The sequence below is a fragment of the Carassius carassius genome, chromosome 6 (assembly GCF_963082965.1).
Source record: "Carassius carassius chromosome 6, fCarCar2.1, whole genome shotgun sequence".
Classification (NCBI taxonomy): Eukaryota; Metazoa; Chordata; class Actinopteri; order Cypriniformes; family Cyprinidae; genus Carassius; species Carassius carassius.
The window spans coordinates 32,906,654-32,926,638 of NC_081760.1; the positions used below are offsets into that span (position 1 = coordinate 32,906,654).

Here is a 19,985-nt window from a genome sequence, read left to right on the forward strand (position 1 = left end):
TTCCATGCAATGTATTCAGAACATTTGCTGTACACAGTATACATGCTGCATGCAGACTTGCCTGATTTCTCATACTCCCACACATTCTACATGGTGTACATGTTTAAACCTCCTGCTGTATTTACATGCTTGCCTTAGATTAGGTCTGTAAGAATTTGTATAATTTGGCTCTCAAGAATGACTCTTTTTAAATGTAAGAGAATGTGTGTGTATGTGTGAAGAGAGGTGCAAATGTGTTTCTGTGTGTGAAAGAGAAAGAACCACAGTTTTTCTTCATTATCAAGTTTTAAGTTCCCAACCCGACAACTCTTAATCACAGGGATGGTATTGTTTAATTAACGCTGATGTGGATGTGCACAGTCCTCTGTGAGTGTGTATGAACGGCTTCCCCCTGGCTGGGCCATAATTATCTCCCATGAATCCCATGAAAATTTGAGCCAAAAGAAAAACCTGACAAAAAAAAAAGATAATGGAGAAGAGAAGGAGAAACCCACGTTATGAATAGTTTGTTTGCTACACTACCATTTAAAAGTTTGAGGTCAGTTAGATTTTATTTTTTTAAAGGAATTAATACTTTTATTCAGCAAGGATGCATTAAATTGATCAAAAGTGCCAGTAAAGACATTTATGTTACAAACAAATCTCGAAAAATGTACAGTACCGTTACATTTTTCACAGTTTACACAAAAATATTAAGCAGCACAGCTGTTTTAAACACTGATAATAAGAAGAAATGTCTCTTAAGTATCAAATCAGAAGGATTTCTGAAGGATCATGTTATTTGCATCATAGGAATAAATTCATCTAAAAATTTCACAAAATAACTGTTCTTACTGTATTTATTTTTTCGGATCAAATAAATGCAGCCCTGGTAAACGTAAGACACTCCTGTCATAAGCATTAAAAAATGTGAATGGTAATGCATATATTTATATTATTTGTTTAATTTAATTATTTTAAATATAAATAAATGGTACCAAAAAAAGCAGTACAAATGACTTGAGCATCAAAAGTTTTTTATTTACATTTTTTTATTTTTTGTCTCATGTAAGCAGCTCTGTTTGCTGTAGAATTGGAATGGAAAATGAACACAAGTCTAAGGCACTGTTTCTGTACTCGGAGCTGTCCGTACTCATTTTAAATTCTCTGCTTTTCTTTCCCTCTGTCTGGATTTCTTCCTAGTGATATGAAGTACTGTGCGCAATCTATTTTCATGTTCAAAACACATTCATGCTGCAGTGGCTACACACAACCACAAACTCACACACACCAAGGCTGCTGAAAATTTAGCTTCACCATATATTTAAAGGTACAGGTTGTAGGACCTGCCACTAGAGGGCGCACTATCAAAACAATAGCAATCGCGTGGTTTGATGGCGCTAAGAAGGAGCGTGGAATGATGGGATTTGTTGTCTTCTACCCAACCGCTGACGGCCATCAATCAGACGGAAAGATAAATCATGGATTTAACGCGAGTTCAACGATTTGCGCGAGTAGATTACATACAAAGTCAATGCAAAGACGCGTTCAGACTATGAATCGGACGCGTCCTCGTGCGGGTCTAGAGACGCAATCCCCCGTGTTTGGCATGTATGCCCCATAATACTAATCTTGTTGATCGGTATAATAGCATATGTTTTCTGTAAAGATACGAATCAAAACAACTCACCTGTCGAGTAAAACACAAGCGAGATCTGCATCTCTTTCTAGTTGAAGTTTGTCGCGAAGCTACTTCCGCATTTGTCCATGACACTGTTGTCATGTGGTTTCTACGTCAGTAAAGGCGGTAACAAAGGGTAACTAACGTCATTGACAGGCGACTGCACTGCCCTGTGTCACTGTTTAGAATGGGAATTTTCTCATGATTTACAAGTAGTTGAAAACATTAGAGATATTGTTAGTAATCAGCTGGACAAAATATATAACACTAGCCTAGTGGTTTTTGGATATTTTACTGCAAATATCTTACAAATTGTATCTTTAATATAAGTATAAAACCGTTATTTTAAAATGGTATGTTTCACAATATTACTGATTTTATTGTATTTTTAAACAAATAAATGCAGCATTGGGGAGCAGAAGAGACTTTTTTCATAAACATCTTTTTTTACATTTACAAAGCCCAAAAGAAAATGTATTCAAAATGAAAATGCTTGCTGAATTGGGAAACGGTATACTTTCTGACATGTCTTTATATATCTTTATACTGCATATCACCCAGTGTTTATATACTGTAGCAAAAATTTAGTATGCTACTGTTTCATTATGTATCATATAGAGCATTATGCTACTGTTTCATTTCAAACTTATCTTCCGTCTTCATGTACTGTACTTATCCACATAATTATTCCAGTATGACTTTCTTTCTTCTTCTGTTGAAAAATGTCCTGAATACTCTTTTCAAAATGATAGGAAGTGTTGTGTGCAGCTGTGCTGTTTCACTCAAAAAGAAAAACAAAACACCATAATACAATCATAATAGTATGACTAATACACTATTTCAAGTCTTCTGTTGCTTCATGTGATGAGCAGAATGAAATTTAAGTCAATATTGACTCATAATCTTCTTATTTCATGGTGGTTCTTTGATATTTTGACTAAGCAGCTTGTATTACAAAAATATCTTGAATTTTCATTTTTGGATGAACTATTCCTTTGAATGACCAGATGTCTGGCTCAAGCTAGCCTATTAAATAGTACTACTTGGGAAACATTACAATCATTTGCCGCTATGAACTGTTAAACTCATGTAGCCAGATTATTATCACTCGAAACAGATGGTCATTTCGTCCCATTACATAGGTTTTCCTTCTAGGCGGGATGTGGAGTCATGGAGTTCATGTGGAATAATAGATTGGTTGAATGTGATCTGTCTGTCGTCAGGACGGTTGAAGTGAAGGGGAAATTTGAGATGCCGTGTAAGTGTGCTGCTAGTGTTTCTGTTTCTGTTTTTAGACGGATATGAATTATTGATTTACTGAAGATTTCACACACACATATACAAACACGAGCACTCTTGATCTTGAGAGCATGGCCACTTTTAGCAAATACTGATCTATGATCAGATTTCCCACCTGAAGTGGATTTCATACGTGTAACTGATTCCATACCGGTACTTTGGAAATCACAATATCATCTCCCTTCCTGCGTGTTCATGGAATTTGTTTTGTTTTTTAACTACCACAGTTTGTGCCTTAAGACTTGTAGTGTGTTTGTGCTGCACGGCTGTTCTCAGGGACCTCTCCGCTAACACAGCTGGAGGGAAAGGACTCCATCCATCTGACGAAGATAGACAAAGATGCTCTTTGAAAACTCAGATTAAGCCACAACTAATTCATGATTACTCTAGACAAGACAGTGAATTCAGGGAGTCAGATATTTCATTTTTAACATTTAGCACAAATTGGATGGTGAAAGTTATTTTTTTATACTATGCTACTATGTGTATCAGGATTCTCAGGACTTTAGTAACTCATTTTATATTAGATAAGTTTTTCTATCACATTCAAAGTAAATCTTACACCATTTTCAGTGCAGTTCTCACAGTATTTTATGAAAGTAAGCTACTGAACCCCTTAATGGCTTAGATTAGAAATAAAAAAATCTAAAATGTAAATATTTGGAAGCATATATTAATTGTAGTCATTTTTTTATTGTTATTTTTAGCAAAGGAGAAATTGACTATTTAGAGCCATCTGCTGGAAAACTTGCACACTGCAGCTTAAACAGACAAACCGTGAAAAGTGAATGCCTTCCTCACTTGTCTGATTCTATTAAACACTAAAAATCATTTTGTGGAATTATGTTAGATTTAATTGACCACTTTTATGTTTTTCTTTTCTTTTTATTGTGATTTAATTATTTAAATCAGATTGTTTATAAACACACAAGTTAGGTCATATTTCCTGGACTTTTTTTCTTAGATTTAAAAACTTAGATTGAGCAAACAGAAACATCCTATCCTGACATAATCAAATTAATTTTTTTTTTAAAAATATTTTATTTAATTGGGACAGTGCATTTTAATGAACATAACATGGAGTACATGCATGTAAAAATGCCGGATTATAGCCAAAGGCTAATTTCCATCCGTAGTCCCACGTGCTAGGATCACACAGCTCACAAAAACATTGTAAAATAAAATTTACATCTACAGTCAGTTCATAAGTTAGCTAAGTGCTATATACAATATTCAAACAAGACTACATTCAACTTCACAAACACTCATCCATGTACACATTACAACGTAAAACAATTTAAAAGAGAATAAAGCATACATACTAATGTGTATAGCTTTGATTTGCCCATAGCCATTTTTCAGCTGGACTTTAAACGAGCTATACGTAGTACATTCTCTTAGTGTTAGAGGAAGACTATTCCACAGGTTCCCACCCCGGACAGACAGGGCCGTCTGACCGAAGGTGGTACGCCTGTGAGGTATTATCAAGTCTCCTCTAGTAGAGGCTCGTGTGGTCCTCAGAGAATTTTCTTTGGATTCAATAAAGTCCTCCAGCGGTGGCGGAGCGAGGGAGTGAAGGACCTTATATATCAGACAGGCCATTTTCAAATTAATCATATTTTGAAAATCTAGTAATCTATGTTTCTTTAGCACTTGACAGTGGTGGTGTGATAGCGGTGTAAATGTTTTTAATGACTTTTTATATAGACTTTCTATGGTTTTAAGTGTTGTAGGACAAGCAAGAGACCAGGTAGTCAGACAGTAATCAAAATGAGAAATAATCATCGAATAATAATATGTTTTAGCAGCACCCATAGTTAAATTATTTCGAATGTGACAAAAATTTTGAAGATTAAATTTGACGACCTTTGCTACTTTTTTTACATGATTTTTGAAGCAAAGTGTTGAGTCAAGGACTACCCCAAGATATTTGAATTCTGAGACCAGGTGAAGTTCCTCTCCATTCAAAAAGACATTTGACCTGCTTACTTCGACATGACGTTTTGAGAAGTACATGCACACAAATTGTTAGTGTGGATGAACTGTTATGACCACTAGAGGGCAATCTAAAAGCATCTACTATTATAGACTTCTTATCCATTGTGAAGTGACATTCAGCCAAGTATGGTGACCCATACTCAGAATTTGTGCTCTGCATTTAACCCATCCGAAATGCACACACACAGAGCAGTGAACACACACACACACACACTGTGAGCACACACCCGGAGCAGTGGGCAGCCATTTATGCGGTGGAGCCCGGGGAGCAGTTGGGGGTTCGATGCCTTGCTCAAGGGCACCTAAGTCGTGGTATTGAGGGTGGAGAGAGCTAAATACTCTCTCCACCCAAATTGTTTTATTACCATTTAAAAAGCCTTTTATAGGAATAGTCTTATTGACAATGTCAATGCTCATTTGCATTTTGGACTTATTGAGTGTTCATTTTGCACACTGCTTGCTGAAAATGGAATTTACACATGCTGTAAAAATCTAATTTTAATTGGAATAAAAGAAATGTCATTTGTTTCATGCACTACTAGTATTTAGCTGACGGTCGCCTGCTGTCTATTAGTCCCTCTCTGTCACACATAATTTAAATACAATCTGGCTGGTTGCTTTTCCAGTCAGACACATTTTCCCACCCAGACAGAATTCTCTACATATCCAGAGCTCACAGACAAGCGACTGGAGTCCCAGGAGATCTGTGCTTTCAGAGCACACTGGAGAGGGCTTTACCCTTAAGTGTGCAATAGAGCGTCACACAAAAGCTGCTATCCAGTACAGTCACAACTGTGATGTCATGGCTGTAGAAGTTGAACCTACAGTACTGTAAGTATAACTGTACACAATCACACTAGAATAGCATTAACATTCAAAATCACAAACCATAAAAAAGGAATGGCTTAAGATCTCTCTATCTCTCCGTGTGTCCTTTATTCCATGGAGACAGATGGCAGTGATCAGAGCAGCGTTTCCACCACAAACAGACGTTTGCTATTTTAGACCATCTGATGTTGCGCAGTCTCTCTCACTTGTCTCTCTCTGTTTGCCGACTGTGTACAGGGGAACTTTTTTTTTTATTAGCTGGTATGATGGATGGTTGTTGGTAGACTGTGTATTCCCACATGAAGTGCTGTAAATCCTGGTTGTCCTATGGTCTTTCTGTGTAAGTAAATGGGGTGGGGGCTCTGACCTAAACCCCTTAGAGAGACAAGTGACATCTGATCGCAATGCTTGAAATAAATACACTCAGATTAGATAGTCTGGAAAAATGTCTGTTATGTTTTTATTTGATTTTTTCACATTAACATTTCACAACCACAGTGTCAAAATATGTTGTTCATTAAAAAATCAAGTATTTTATTATTTCAATATTATTTATATTTATCATTTCAATATTTTGCTTGAATTTCTTGCACTGCCGTTCAGAAGTTTGAAAAAAAAAATAACTGACCCCAAACATTTGCATGACAGTGTATATAAAAGTTATATGTGGTTTGTAATGTTTTATCAACACTTAAAGTGTTAATTTAAAATATGAAAGGCATGTGTAATAGCTTATAGGCATCTGGGCATAAAACGTAAAGTGATTTTGTATGAAATGAAAGACTCAGTGTAGAGTCGGTCATGAATGGCTGGTTTAGGTGCAAGCCCAGGTGGTCACTGGTCACAGTGAAGTATTATTGTGTGGCTCTTCAAGGGGTTAATGCCGGATAAAACTAGTTCATTATCTAAAGTGCTGTTGCCTGAGGGCCTGATAAGGGGATCAGTCAAGGAAAGAGACAGACAAAGAGATACAGAGAAAAGAAAGAGTAAGTACAGACAATAGCCAAAAATAATTGTGATTTAGTTCAAAGTTAAAGGCCTGTTTCATGTTGTATATCTGTTGAGGTCCTTTTAGGCAAAGGAATGTTCAGGGAACAGATTAATGTTAAAAATGGAAGGAAAATGACATCATGACAATGCTGATTGGAAACCCTAACAACCCCCAACAAGGGAAAAAATAGTGTGCTCTGTTGAGTCATCTTCCAGCATAGTTCCTAAAACCGGATGGATTTGCTGTTCGGAACGGTTTGGCTCTGTGATTGCTCTGTATGAGCACACAACAGCCAACAAACATGAGTCAGATGGGACCAGGAGGAGGTTGAGTTATTGTTACACAATAACAATGTCTCCCAAACAAAAACAGAATGGTTTTAGGAACAGCAGATTGATTTCAGACACCTTCTCCAATCACCAGATCTAAGCATCAGTGAACCGTCGCGAGAGTTCAGGAGATCTGAAGCGTGAGGGAGGATTTAGTTTCAGTAAGTGCTAGATCTGTTTGTAGCTCAGAAGTCTTGTGTTGTAACACATGGTCCAGTTTCCTGTCCACACTGATGCAGAAACAGGACAATAATAGAAACCAGAGGAGGCAGCCAGAGGCTTGAGTTCTTAAACATTGCGTGGCATTTCTTGGTATTTTTGTTCTTCTTGTGTGCGCATGGTTGTGTGTGTATTTTCCTTTTCTTTGACATTGTGCTAAGGAGGGACCCAGGCTGTAATAAGGAACAAAAATATCAGGGTTGGTTTGATTTGGGCCTTGCAACCACTTAGCAATGCCATAGAAATTAGCAATAAGCCAAAATCATTCAGAACTTCCTTGCTAGTTAGTTTCTTTCTTTCTGGTACATGTCTTTAGTTCAGTTCTGTGTAAGAGTCAGGCCTCATTGGTTAGCAGATCCACCCGCTCTCACCTCATGAGACTGTCCACTTCTCATCCCCTCTAATGCTTTTCAGATGCACAGGCCAGTGAATACACCTCACCGCTGCACTGCTAACTCTCACCTTCAGTCACTGACACTCCTGCAAATGCACAGTGAGATGCCACGAGTTTAAGCTTGTGCAAGAGCTTTGTTGAGCCGTTTGGAACAAATTCAGAACCTCTGAACTCTATTAAACACACTTGAAGAACAGATGTTGAACCATGCTGTTCAAAAGTTTTGAAAGAAATTAACACTTCTGTTCAGCACGGAAGCATTACATTGAAAAAAGGTGAAAGTTAAGACAAAATAAAGATTTCCTTTTCAAATAAATGCTGTTCTTTTGAACTCTTTGTTCATTAAAATAAAATCAGGGTTTCCACAAAAAATATTAAGCAGCATAACAGGTTTCAATATTGGTAATAAGAAATGTTTCTTTAGCAGCAAATCCACATATTAGAATGATTTATCATGTTACACTGAAGACTGGAGTAATGATGCTGAAAATACAGCTTTCCATTTACAAAAAAAAAAAAAAAACACATTTAACAAATGTTTACCGACCCCAAACGTCTGAGAGGTAGTGTACCTGTTCAGTAAACAGTACTTTTCATCTCTTTTGCTTCTCTTTGGTTTCTCTCGGCTCTACTTCCACATCATCTGTTTTACTGAACTCGATTGTCAAAATCCTTTACTTCAGTCTGATATTCTAATCATCTCATATTCACAATGATGTAACTGAATCATCAAAGCCCAGTGCTGGCAGTGTTTCTCTTCTTCTCTTTGTCCTGTTCTGTTTTATTTATCATTAATGTTCTGGTTTTATTCCACTGTAAAGGGCTCATTCTTGATAATGTGCGTGAATGCGTGGGATTGTGTATTTGTCGCCTTGTTTATAATTAATAAAAGTAATGGTTCTTTATTGGCATCTATGGTTCTTTTAGGAACTATTCACCAGAAGATTATTTTGGGAAACCAAAAATGGATCTTCTCAGGCATTGCCTTGAAAATCCCTGTTTGGAACCTTTATTTTTAAGTGTGTAGAAGCCAATGAAGGACCTTTATTAAGAACAGTATTGTATTTGTTGTTGGGGCTCCAAAAGAAATTTCAGTTGCATGACTGCACATTACAATTCACCTTTAACATTTATTAAACATACTATATGTTTCAACGTAAAATATTAAGAAAGTTGACCCTCCTGTAAGTCAGTGCATGATTTACACACTTCATTGCTGTCTGAGCCGGTGGCCACCATGAGTTTGACGAACATTGAACAGGCTTGCTATTTAAATAGACCACAGCAAATGCCAGAGAGGACTTTATAAAGATACCACCTAGACACATAACAGAGAAAGCCACAGAATGCGATGCATCATTCGTGGATTTATAGATATTACTTGACTCTTTTATGGTCAGGTTGAGTGAATGAACAGAGCGGTGCCCAATCAGTGTGAACTACCATTTCCTGCCTTTCCTCACCCGTCATCATACACTCCCTCTCTTTAATTGTGTCTCTGGGAGTGATAAAGCTGAGAACTGTAGATTTTTTGTCTGAAACTTTTGCGGCGACCCAAGTGATGCCATATATTACCTGCAGAACCAGTGAACTGTCACTTCCAATAACACTTTCTCTGCGTAACACTCTCAAGCGATGAATGTGAAGTATTTACTATTAGATACGTCTCAAGAGGGTAACAGCCAGGACAATTGGTCTGAAGAGGTTTGGCAGAGATTATTTACTGAATTTCAGTCATGGAAAACATGCACAACAAGCCTTTAAAATGAACCTTTATGTGGATTTCCTAAAGGTTTAGTTTTTGGTTGCATGTAAAGAAAGTACACAAAGCGTTTCTAGTTTACTTTTTAAATGCAAGAAAGAAGACCAATCACAATTCGATATGCAAATGATTACATTTCTTTTAAATAATGTTATTAAAAAACAACAGATACAACACCTAATATTGATGAATTGACATTGAATGCATAGTTTATAGTTTTTGCTTTATTAATTAAAGAAGAGGCACATTCTTGATGCAGATACTGGCATGCTTTAGTCTCTTAAAACTGGGGATTTTCCTACTGTTCATTTCGGACATATTCATAAATGTCATGTCCTATATCCATCCTAATGGTGGCAGTTTCCTTTTATAGACAGATAACAGATCTTTCTGATTTAGGGCTTTTAGCACAGTTTCCTCCCTCTATTCTGCTACAAAGAAGTTCATTTTAGAAGATTCGCAGTGACCTCATACTGCTGATCTGAAAAAAAGAGTATTCATTCTCCCACGGGAGTCACAAAGGAGGAGATTGAGCGAGAGAATGATGAAAAGAACAAGATGCAGAGAAGATGGAAGCCTTGTCATATTTTGGACTAGATGGGGGGAATGTAGATATTAAGCAAGAGCCCTTACGGGTTTTTTAGGGAAATACTGACCATGAATGAGGGTGTGTGTGTGGGTACCTGGAGGGGGTCAAAGAGACAGTATTTCTGAGGAGAACTGACTGTCTTCAGAAAAGTTTCGATGGCATTTTCATTTTCCTCTTACTGTCGTTAAATACACATTAAAGGAGTGTTAATTAGTGCAGCTCTGCATGCAGCAATAACTCAGGAAACGTTGCAGATATTTTAGTTTGTTTGTTTGTTCAAGGTTAGTTTGGCCAGTAACAGAGCAAAATAAACATTTAATAAATGTAAAAAAAAAGAAAGGAAAAAAAAATGACATAAATACATTTGCAACGAGGATGGGAATCGGCTCATTTGATTGTAAAATAAGTAAAATCCTGATCAGTGCATCCTTAACTGGAATAGTTAGACCTACCTGAAAGACCTGAAAAAGCATGGTTCATTTCAGTTTTATCTTTGAACTATTGTACCTTTTTGTGCAAAATGGTTATTATTTATTACAACACAATGTTACAGTCAACAATGAAAACAATAAGTCTTATTTATTGATTGATTGTGGCAAGTCCTGTGAAAATTTTGACAGTGCAAGTAAAAAAATTAAACCACTGGCCGAACCGGACCAGTATAAAATTTCCTTAGCGTTAAGCCTGTAAATACGATCAAAATCAGTGACTTTACACGTGTACGAAGATATGTAGAACACGTAGGTTACATAATGAAATGCTTTAAGTTAAAAACTTAAAATATGTACTTGAAAAGAAAACAGGATGACTTTGAATAGCATAACTGTAAAATTGGTCTTGCACATGTATTTCCTGGTCTGAGAGTGACTTCCTGCTTTAACAGGAAGCAGTGGATACCAAAAAAGGTAGAAATGTATGTCTGTAAAGGAAGAAATGCTTGTGTGTGAAAGAAAAAAAATGTATGTATGTGTAAGGAGAATGTATGTGTGTGAGAGTAGAAATGTATGTATGTGATTGGAGAATGTAAGTGTGTGAAAGCAAGAATATATGTATGTAAAAGGAGAATGTGTGTGAGAGTAGAAATGTATGTATGTGAATGGAGAATGTGTGTGTGAGAGTAGAAATATATTTATGTGAATGGAGAATGTATGTGTGTGAGAGTAGAAATGTTTGTATTTGAATGGAGAATGTATGTGTGTGAGAGTGCCAGAATGAATTATGGCTTGTACGGCCTCTCATATTCTATTATATAAATATAACTATTAATCAAACTATTAATTATCATATTACGATTGCTGCCATTTTATAAAAGCACTTTAAGACATAAATGAACCAGTTCAAAAGTTTACATAGCCTTGTTACCTGGATGATCAGTTTTGCTTTTCTAGCATCTTCTGCACATTTGAACCCTGTTCAGCAGAGACTGAGATTGTAGGACTCTTACACAGCAAACCTTCACTGATGCTCAAGAAGGAAACACAATGCATTAAGAGCTTTTAAATAGGATGATAATGTGCAGGGGTGTACATAAGTGGTGCGCATGTCCGCATGCGCGACCAAAATAAAAAATGCGTTATGTAAATATGTTCTGACATCGCATTTGCGTACTGACATGGTTGACCGCGGTTAATACACAATTACCATTTTATATCACAAACTGTACTATATAAGTTTTATTTTCAACCTGAAAGCATAAATCTAGGCTATGCCATGTCGTTACTTGACGGCAACCTGCCAAAATAAAAGCCTGCTGATTTTAAGTTTGAATAGGATGAAAACGCTTTTATTTATTTATTTATGTTTAGACACTTTTATCGAAAGCGACTTAAAATTGGGGAATACATAAAGCGATTCTTCTTAAAGAGGCAAACAAAGAAAGTAGTAGTAAATATTAGCATTTTATTAAGTTTACTATAAAATAAATGTATTTGTATTTAATACTAGGACTGCATTTTATTTTTAATAATATTACCACACACTATTATTTAGTTTATTTACTATTATTTTATTTAAAAGAAACTAAATAAATAAAGTGCAATAATATTATAACTATTATTAATACATTTTTATAGTTATATTTAATGGGTCGAGCTATATGCAGTGTGAGGACCAAACCAAATCTCCAGGTTCTCTTATGAGAACCATTCTGAAAAAATTATGTGCACCCCTGATAATGTGTGAATATTTCTTATTTTGTTTAAAGATCATATTTTTTATTTAGTACTGCCTACAAGAAGCTATAGAAGATATTTACATTTCAGTGCAGTAGTACATAAAAAAATAACATGCAACGTGAGGAGTCAGCAGACTTAAATTTGTTTCACTCAGCTTGAAACTTCAGAAGGACATTTTAACATTAATTTTATATACTTAGCAGTCATTACAATGCAGAAATGACAGCTTTAAGATGCTCTTTAATGGTTTTAGATGTTATTAGTGATGCAATGAACCATCAACAGATCAACCACAATAAAAACCGTCTAACAATAATGCTAAGTTCTCAGGCCAAAACGCGTACCACTCATTTGTTCAGAAAATTTAATAATATAGTTATTCTATTTGTGCTGTTGTCTTCTTTCCATTCATCTTTCCAATGTGTGTGTGTGTCCAATGTATGTGTCTGCACAATTGCTATATTTTATTGTTCCCTGTATTGGCATCACTTTTCATTAATAGATCTCTTCCCTTGTCACCATTTATCTTGATTTTTCACTGATGGTTAAGCGCCACACACAGGCCGGGTGTCATTCTGATCTATTAATCAGGGTGTGTTAAAAGATCCTCCCTTTTCATCCCAGAGCCAGAGGATGAGAGGAGGGACGAGGGGGATAAAAGGATAGTGAAAGAGCTATGGTTTAGGTCACATGATAAGATGTTGTGGCGATAGCAGCTGGCCCATTCGATCTTAACGCACACTCGTTCCTTGCCCTGGCACACATCTTGCTCTCACTGCATCTCTAGTGTGTGTGTGTGTGTGTGTGTGTGTGAGGGTGTGGGTGCGTGAGTGTGACAGCTGTCTGCTGCAGGACATTGTATCACTGTGACTTACTATGTCATTCTGCTGTTGCTTTTTTTACAGGGATTATGGATCCAAACGCAAGTCAGGTAAGACAGCCTTTTATTTACCTCCCATCTGAGAGTTAAACCTGTTGCCGGGTTTAAGGACTAATTCTGCATGCCCTCTCTGTTTTCTGCCCTCTCGGCATTGAATGACTTGCTGTTTTGCACTGAGCTCAGGGTAAGGGAAAGGGTTTCTTTAGAGAACTGCACATGACTCAGAGGTTTTTTGAGCTCTGGGAGTGTCAGCTGTAAAAGGTTTGGGAATAACTGGCAGGACTTTGGAGGAAAGCCACATGAAAGTATGTGCATTTGTACAGTACTTCATGCTGTTGCCAACATGGTCTCAGCCAAGTTGTCCAGCTGAAGGCACAAAAAAAAAAAAAAACCTGGCATCAAAATTTTCTTAGCGTTTGGTGCTATTTATTTTATTTTATTATTATTCTTTTTAGTGCATGTGTAATTAAATATATATATATATTTATATACACACACACACACACACACACACACACACACACACACTCTATTGAACACTAATGCAGTTTGGTTTGGAGTGATCGTTGGAGTTCCTGTTGTCTCTCCCACACACATCCCTTAGAAACATTTTCCGTTTTGATCTGTTTGCTTTCCGCTTGTAAACACGCATTCATTTGCTCTGACAATATTTGAAATTTACTAACATTTGGATTTGGTTTTAGGTTCCAAATATGCAATATAGAACTTTGAGTGATGTATTACATAATTCCAGATGTTGTCTAATTTCCTGTTGGCTTTTATTTACTGTATAACTTTAATTTTGCAAAAAAAAAAAAAAATTGTTTTAAAGTGCATCCCTCAATCCTGTTCTTGTTAAAAAATAAAACTACTGGTTGCCAGAATAATTCTGTAAAATATACAGTAAGAATGTTATAGAGCAAACTGTAAATTTTACAGTTTAATTGCAATTTAATTTACAAAAACAACCAAACAAACTAGTAGTATCTAAAAGCTTTTTTTTCTGTTGAATTAACATAACCACTCATACCACATAATAACACAGGTAAAGAGAAAGACACATGATAAATCAAAGTTAATCACAAGCTGAGGTAAATATTAATATATAGAAGATGCACACAGTGTCATGGATAAATACAAAACACAATCATAATAACCCATGTGGCATTCAAATAATACAATAAACATTCAGTTAACAAAGTAAGATGTACCATGAAACCCTAATGTACATAACTAGAAAGAACTAACTAAGAAGAAACATTTATTTCAGTGAAAACCCTAATGGGACACTTTCTATTAGGGTGTTCATTAAGATAAATGTGTCTTCTTTACATTAAAAGTATGGTCTTTTACTATTTAAAATGCAATATTTTTTTACAGTACATAAATCACATTAACATAAAAAGTGCTCTGTCTTGCGACACTTAAACCAATGTTTTGCGATATGGAATGTAGTACTCATGTGATTCTGATGTTAAGAGCTGATTGTGTTTAGAGGCTGAAAAGCACATTTACAATCACATGCAAGAAGTTCAGCCTAGAGTCATTTCTAGTGACTTTTCAGGAAGGAGTTTAGAGTTATGGTCTTACGCTGTAGTCATTTCAGTACATTTGTGATGAGGCAAAGTGCTAGACAGACAGGTTTAGATTTATAGATGAAGTTGGACAAGATCGCAAAGAAGGACAGCATTAAGGTTTGTGAATTTATGTTTAGATCATGCTTGTCAGGTCGAGTATGCACTAAGGTGTGTGTCATCAAGTATGAAAAAGCCATCAATACACAAACACACACATGTTTTTCTATCATGTTGGGGACTTTCCATTGACGTCTGTTGTTTGTATAAAGGTTAGGTTTAATGGTAGGCTATTGGTTCTGTCCAATGATATTGAAACCTTTTGAAACATTTATTAAATACATCCATCCAGTACATTGATTAAGGTTTGATTATGCTTACAGGGGCAATTGGATCTGTTTGCTGTAGGCAAAATCTGAAAATCTATGTTTGTCTGTTTGTTAATTCACATTTATTTGCTCTCACGACATTTGAAAATTGCTAACATTTGGGTTTTAATTTGACCAGCAGCTGAGGTGATGTAATAAGCAGTTCCAGCTGTTGTTTTCCCCTTCTGCCTCTCATTTGACAATAAATCATGTGCAACCACTTATCCTTAGTATTTTGGATCAGTGGAATTCATATTCATCATCATCATCATCCTCTGTTCTGTTCTGTTTTTAAGAAGACCACGCACATCTTCCAGACATCACTAATAATGTGTTAGCTACAAGTGAAATACATCCTGAAGATGTAATCCTTATTACTCAAAAATGTATTTTGCTAGATTGGTCATTTATTTTTATGTTTAAAGATCTGTGGTTTCACTCTATCTCCATCTCTGTCAGTTTGAATAAGAGTGTCACTTCCTGTGTCAGCAATGACTGATTATGAAAACATAATTTTTTTGAAAGCTTTTTACATCAATTGCAATCCGATTATTTATATTTATATTTCGAATCTGATGCATTATTGGAAGATGTTTTCAGCGACTCTAAAAAAATGACTGTTGTTGAGCAAATCATTCATTCAACAGATCAGTTCCAAACTCTGATTTATGAAGCAGCTAAACGAGTGACTGTGTTCATGAGCGAGTCATTGAATCATTCACTCAGTTGATTCGTTCAAAGATGCTGATTCATTCAGGAACAAAACACCACCTACTGTGTGTTGCACAGAGACACACAGCAATGGTGTGGATTTGTTTGGAAGTATTTACATTTGCAAAAACAAACAATTAACTGTAAATATAGTGTAAGTTACTCAATATTAATTTGTCTTTGTTAACATAAGGCACCAATTCGGAGGTAGGCTTGAGGTGAAACTGATTATGCTTGGGAAACAACAGTACAAATCATATTGCTTAAATAATTGGCTGTAATCTTGGCTGTATTCAAAATATTGCATGGGCTGCTAACTGTTTCATACCTTCTCCTTGCAATGGAAACAGATCCAGTGTAATCAAACTGAAATTATCATGAGATAGTCAAGAGACAAACTTTGATATTTCCATAGAGACTAGCAAACCAAAGAGGCATTTCCTATGTAGGCTTAGGTAAACAGTTTAAAGAAAAGGGTCGCAAGTAGACTTTCATAGCTTTGTGGTGGCAGAATGACTGGAGTCTTGTTTCCCTCCGAGGTGGCCCTTACCAGTATATGATTACAATTGAATCACTTACACAGAACATAATTCAATAGTATTACGCAATAACTGTGGGACTTTATGCAAATAAATGGCAGAGCCCTGACTTAATCCTTAATGAACCTCCAGTTAGTTTTTGAACCTCTCTGATAGTTCTAATCGTTTATTGCTACCTTCAGCCATTCTTTGCATGGAATTGTGGGAAATTTCTGTGTTTAGTATAAATTATGCCCATAACAGACTCATTAAAGTCATCAATTCTTCTAAAAACTTGATGCTTGAGATTTTGTTTATGTTTTAAATCTTCACATTGCACTTCAGTGATGGTTTACGTTGATGTTATATATATATATATATATATATATATATATATATATATATTTAAATTATATATATTAGATTGTTGATGTTTTTTGTTCATGCCCTCACTTTTAATAGGTTTTCAGTTATACTTTTCAGAAGATTTTGTTTATACTTTTCACTTGGTAGGATTTTGATTATGCTTTTCAGTACTTTTGCTTACCGTGTAAATATTGAAGGCTGTTTTAATACAGTAAACTCTAGAAGTATATCAAGAGTTTCTTGACTCTAAGACCCTTAAGAGCTCAGTTTGGCTTGTTAGTTACATTTCCACAGGGAGACCATCTTGACAAGCAGATGGGTTTGAGACACCCTAAACCCCAAATAGGGAACAGTTTTGCCCGGTTCTGTCCACTCTGAACTGCTCTTATGTCAGTCTGAAGACATAAACCACCTGTTTGAGCCCTGAGGATTAGGTAAAGAGTGTCCTTCACGCCTCACGATAGGAGAAGTTTATATGTTATCTGCACCATCATTTTGAGTATAATGTTTCAAACCGTTTTTTTTTTTTCTTTTTTAATTTCCAATCCATTTTTTAGACATAGCAATGTAAATAGTGAATATCTTACAAAATATTTACAAAAGTTAGATTTATTTGATCACACATTAAATAATTATGACATCAATAACAGGTTAAAGTGATAGTTCACCCAAATATATATATATATATATATATATAGATAGATAGATAGATAGATAGATAGATAGATAGATAGATAGATAGATAGATAGATATAAAATAATTTACTCACCCTCTTGTTGTTTCAAACCTGTATGGATACTTTCTTCTGTTGAACACACAGACACAAACACAAACACTATATATATAAAGTGCTGTCAATTGATTAAAATTACTAATTACTAAGAATATTAGATGTTTACGCAGACAATGCTCTTAAGTCTTTCGAACAATTACAGTATGAGTTTAATATTTAGTTTATTTATAATATTTAGTGACCTATGGCCTGAAAACTTCTCATCTTCTCAGAATTTTTGCTCTGCATTTAACCATCCAAGTGCACACACACAGTAGTGAACACACACACGGTGAACACACACCCGGAGCAGTGGGCCGCCATACTGCTGCGGCACCCGGGGAGCAGTTGAGGGTTCGGTGCCTTGTTCAAGGGTCTCGTCTCAGTCGTGGTATTGAGGGTGGAGAGAGCGCTGGACATTCACTTCCCCCACCCACAATGCCTGCAGGACCTGAGACTTGAAGCCACATCCTTCAGTTACAAGCCCAAGCTACAGCACCCCGTGCACCTGGACGTTTTTAAAACACTCCTCTTATACTGTTCAGAGGTCTTTGTTCCATGGTGAAGAAAGGATAAGCTTTACTTGCAGTTCCTCGCATTCTGCTCCTCATGTGAGAGTCAGATGTGGAGGGGGGAAAACGGAGGCGGGATTGTGGGGTTCTGCTGGAATGGGGTCAGTCAGACGTGGCAGAGTGGGTTCAGCGTGATGTCGGACCAGCTAATCTTGTTTACCCAAGACTCAGGGCTATGTGGAGGAGTGGAGGGGCCATACGGAGAGAGATCGGGAGAGAGAGGCGTGTGGAACAGATGGGAGATTTAGAGGAGGAGGGATAGTTTTAGTTTGAGGAATGTTTGCCTATGTATGTGTGGTTTATGTTTGTCTGTTCAAGGGCTGTGTATTGCCAAGAATCTGGCGATACGATACGTATCACGATGCAGGGGTTGCAATACGATATATTGCGATACTGTAAGCAAGGCGATATATTGGGTTATTTCTTATTTTAGGAATAGTATATATTGTAAGGAAAGCTGTCATTAAGAACACCACCATATGCAAACCTTAGCATAAATAATTAAATGAAAATTGTTTAACCAGAACACAGTGGGATCTGCATTTGTAATAATTAGTCCCAGTAACATTCATTGTTATTGAACTACTTTTTGTGCAGTATGAGTAAAGGGGGATAAATTAAATTCCTTTAATAAAATAAAACAATATAAAATCTATAAAAGCATAGTCTAAAAAAACAAGGTTTGTGCATTATAAAGAATATAATACAGTTGGTTTGATACCTTTATCTCAAACGGTGTCAGTTTAATTCATTTAAGTGGGTACAGTATATAAAACAGTTGAAAATATGGATTCAATAATGTATATAAAAACAATAAAGGCATAATATGAAAAACTGCCTTGTGCATTATACTGAATAATATTTTACTGCTGATGTGATACCTTTAGATCAAATGGTGTTGTTGTTTAATATATTTATTGGATTAAATGCATACATTAAAGTTGTAAAATTATTATAAAACACATAAAACGGTAATTCAAAAACCTGAACTTTGTGCAATAACAGGGATGTTTTTCTGAACATTTTAGTATTGGTTTTATATTATAATGTCACATAGTTAAATTATTTAATTAATTTAAATGGTTCAGTGTAAATTTTTCCCCCCCTAGAAATTAAGCCTTGTGCAACATTAAGGGCATATATTTATGACTGAGCTAGTTTGGGCTCAAAACATAACAGGCTTAAAGATTTTAATTGCCAAAAAAAAAAAAGGCAAGCAGCAGAACCGAGGCAGCGACAGCTCAACAGTGGACGTAACCACAAAAGCCTAAATGACGGCACACTTCAGCTTCGTACACCGAAACATGAACTGGGACAATTCTTTCACCCTCCATTACTAGCAGCGAACAACGTAGGCCCTGTCCCAAATGGCACACTCTGGACTAGTGGACTTCCTCAGAGTCCACACTTTGGTGATGTCATGTAGTGCAGACCTATAAGGCCCTTTGCGCGAGTCCACGAGGGTGCATTGAGAGGTATTTTTGGGACAGACTCGATCGTCACGCCGTAAATAACAGTCTGGTTGTTTTTTGACAGGAGCTGCAGGTTTGGGGAATATGCTGCCTATTGTTGTTGTAAATATAAATACTAGGTTTACATATGACTCAGTAGAGCCCTGACATTCGGTTCTATTTATTTAATGAATCATAATGCGATCATATTATTCAATGTGCTATTATTATATTTGAGATATCAACCACTGGTCAATGACCATAATGTTTGTATAAACTGAAGGTAACAACTGGTAAAATGTACACCTAGGTCATAAAAACTGTACTGATACCTACACTTAAATATTTTCTTCTCAGCCATGTCATCAATTGCTCTTGAGCGAAATCTCCTTCCATCCATTGTCTGATTGGGATTTCGCAAGGATTCCTGGGTAGTTAAAGTGTGCGGAGCCTGGATCTATGCGGGCTTCGTGGAAGACCGCTTCAAGGGTACAAAAGGGGCGCTGCTGAGCACACTTCAGAGCATTAA

General features: G+C 36.2%; 1 protein-coding gene across 6 annotated transcripts in view; it reads left to right on the forward strand.

The window, feature by feature from the left end:
• The window catches only part of LOC132142686 (SH3 and PX domain-containing protein 2A), a 94,442-nt gene that overhangs the window by 41,935 nt on the left and 32,522 nt on the right, over positions 1 to 19,985 (forward strand). For all 6 annotated transcript variants that reach the window (XM_059552742.1, XM_059552743.1, XM_059552746.1 and 3 more), the window contains exon 6: positions 13,149 to 13,174. In XM_059552742.1, the coding sequence (XP_059408725.1) occupies positions 13,149 to 13,174 (26 nt within the window). The remainder of the gene's footprint in view (positions 1 to 13,148; positions 13,175 to 19,985) is intronic.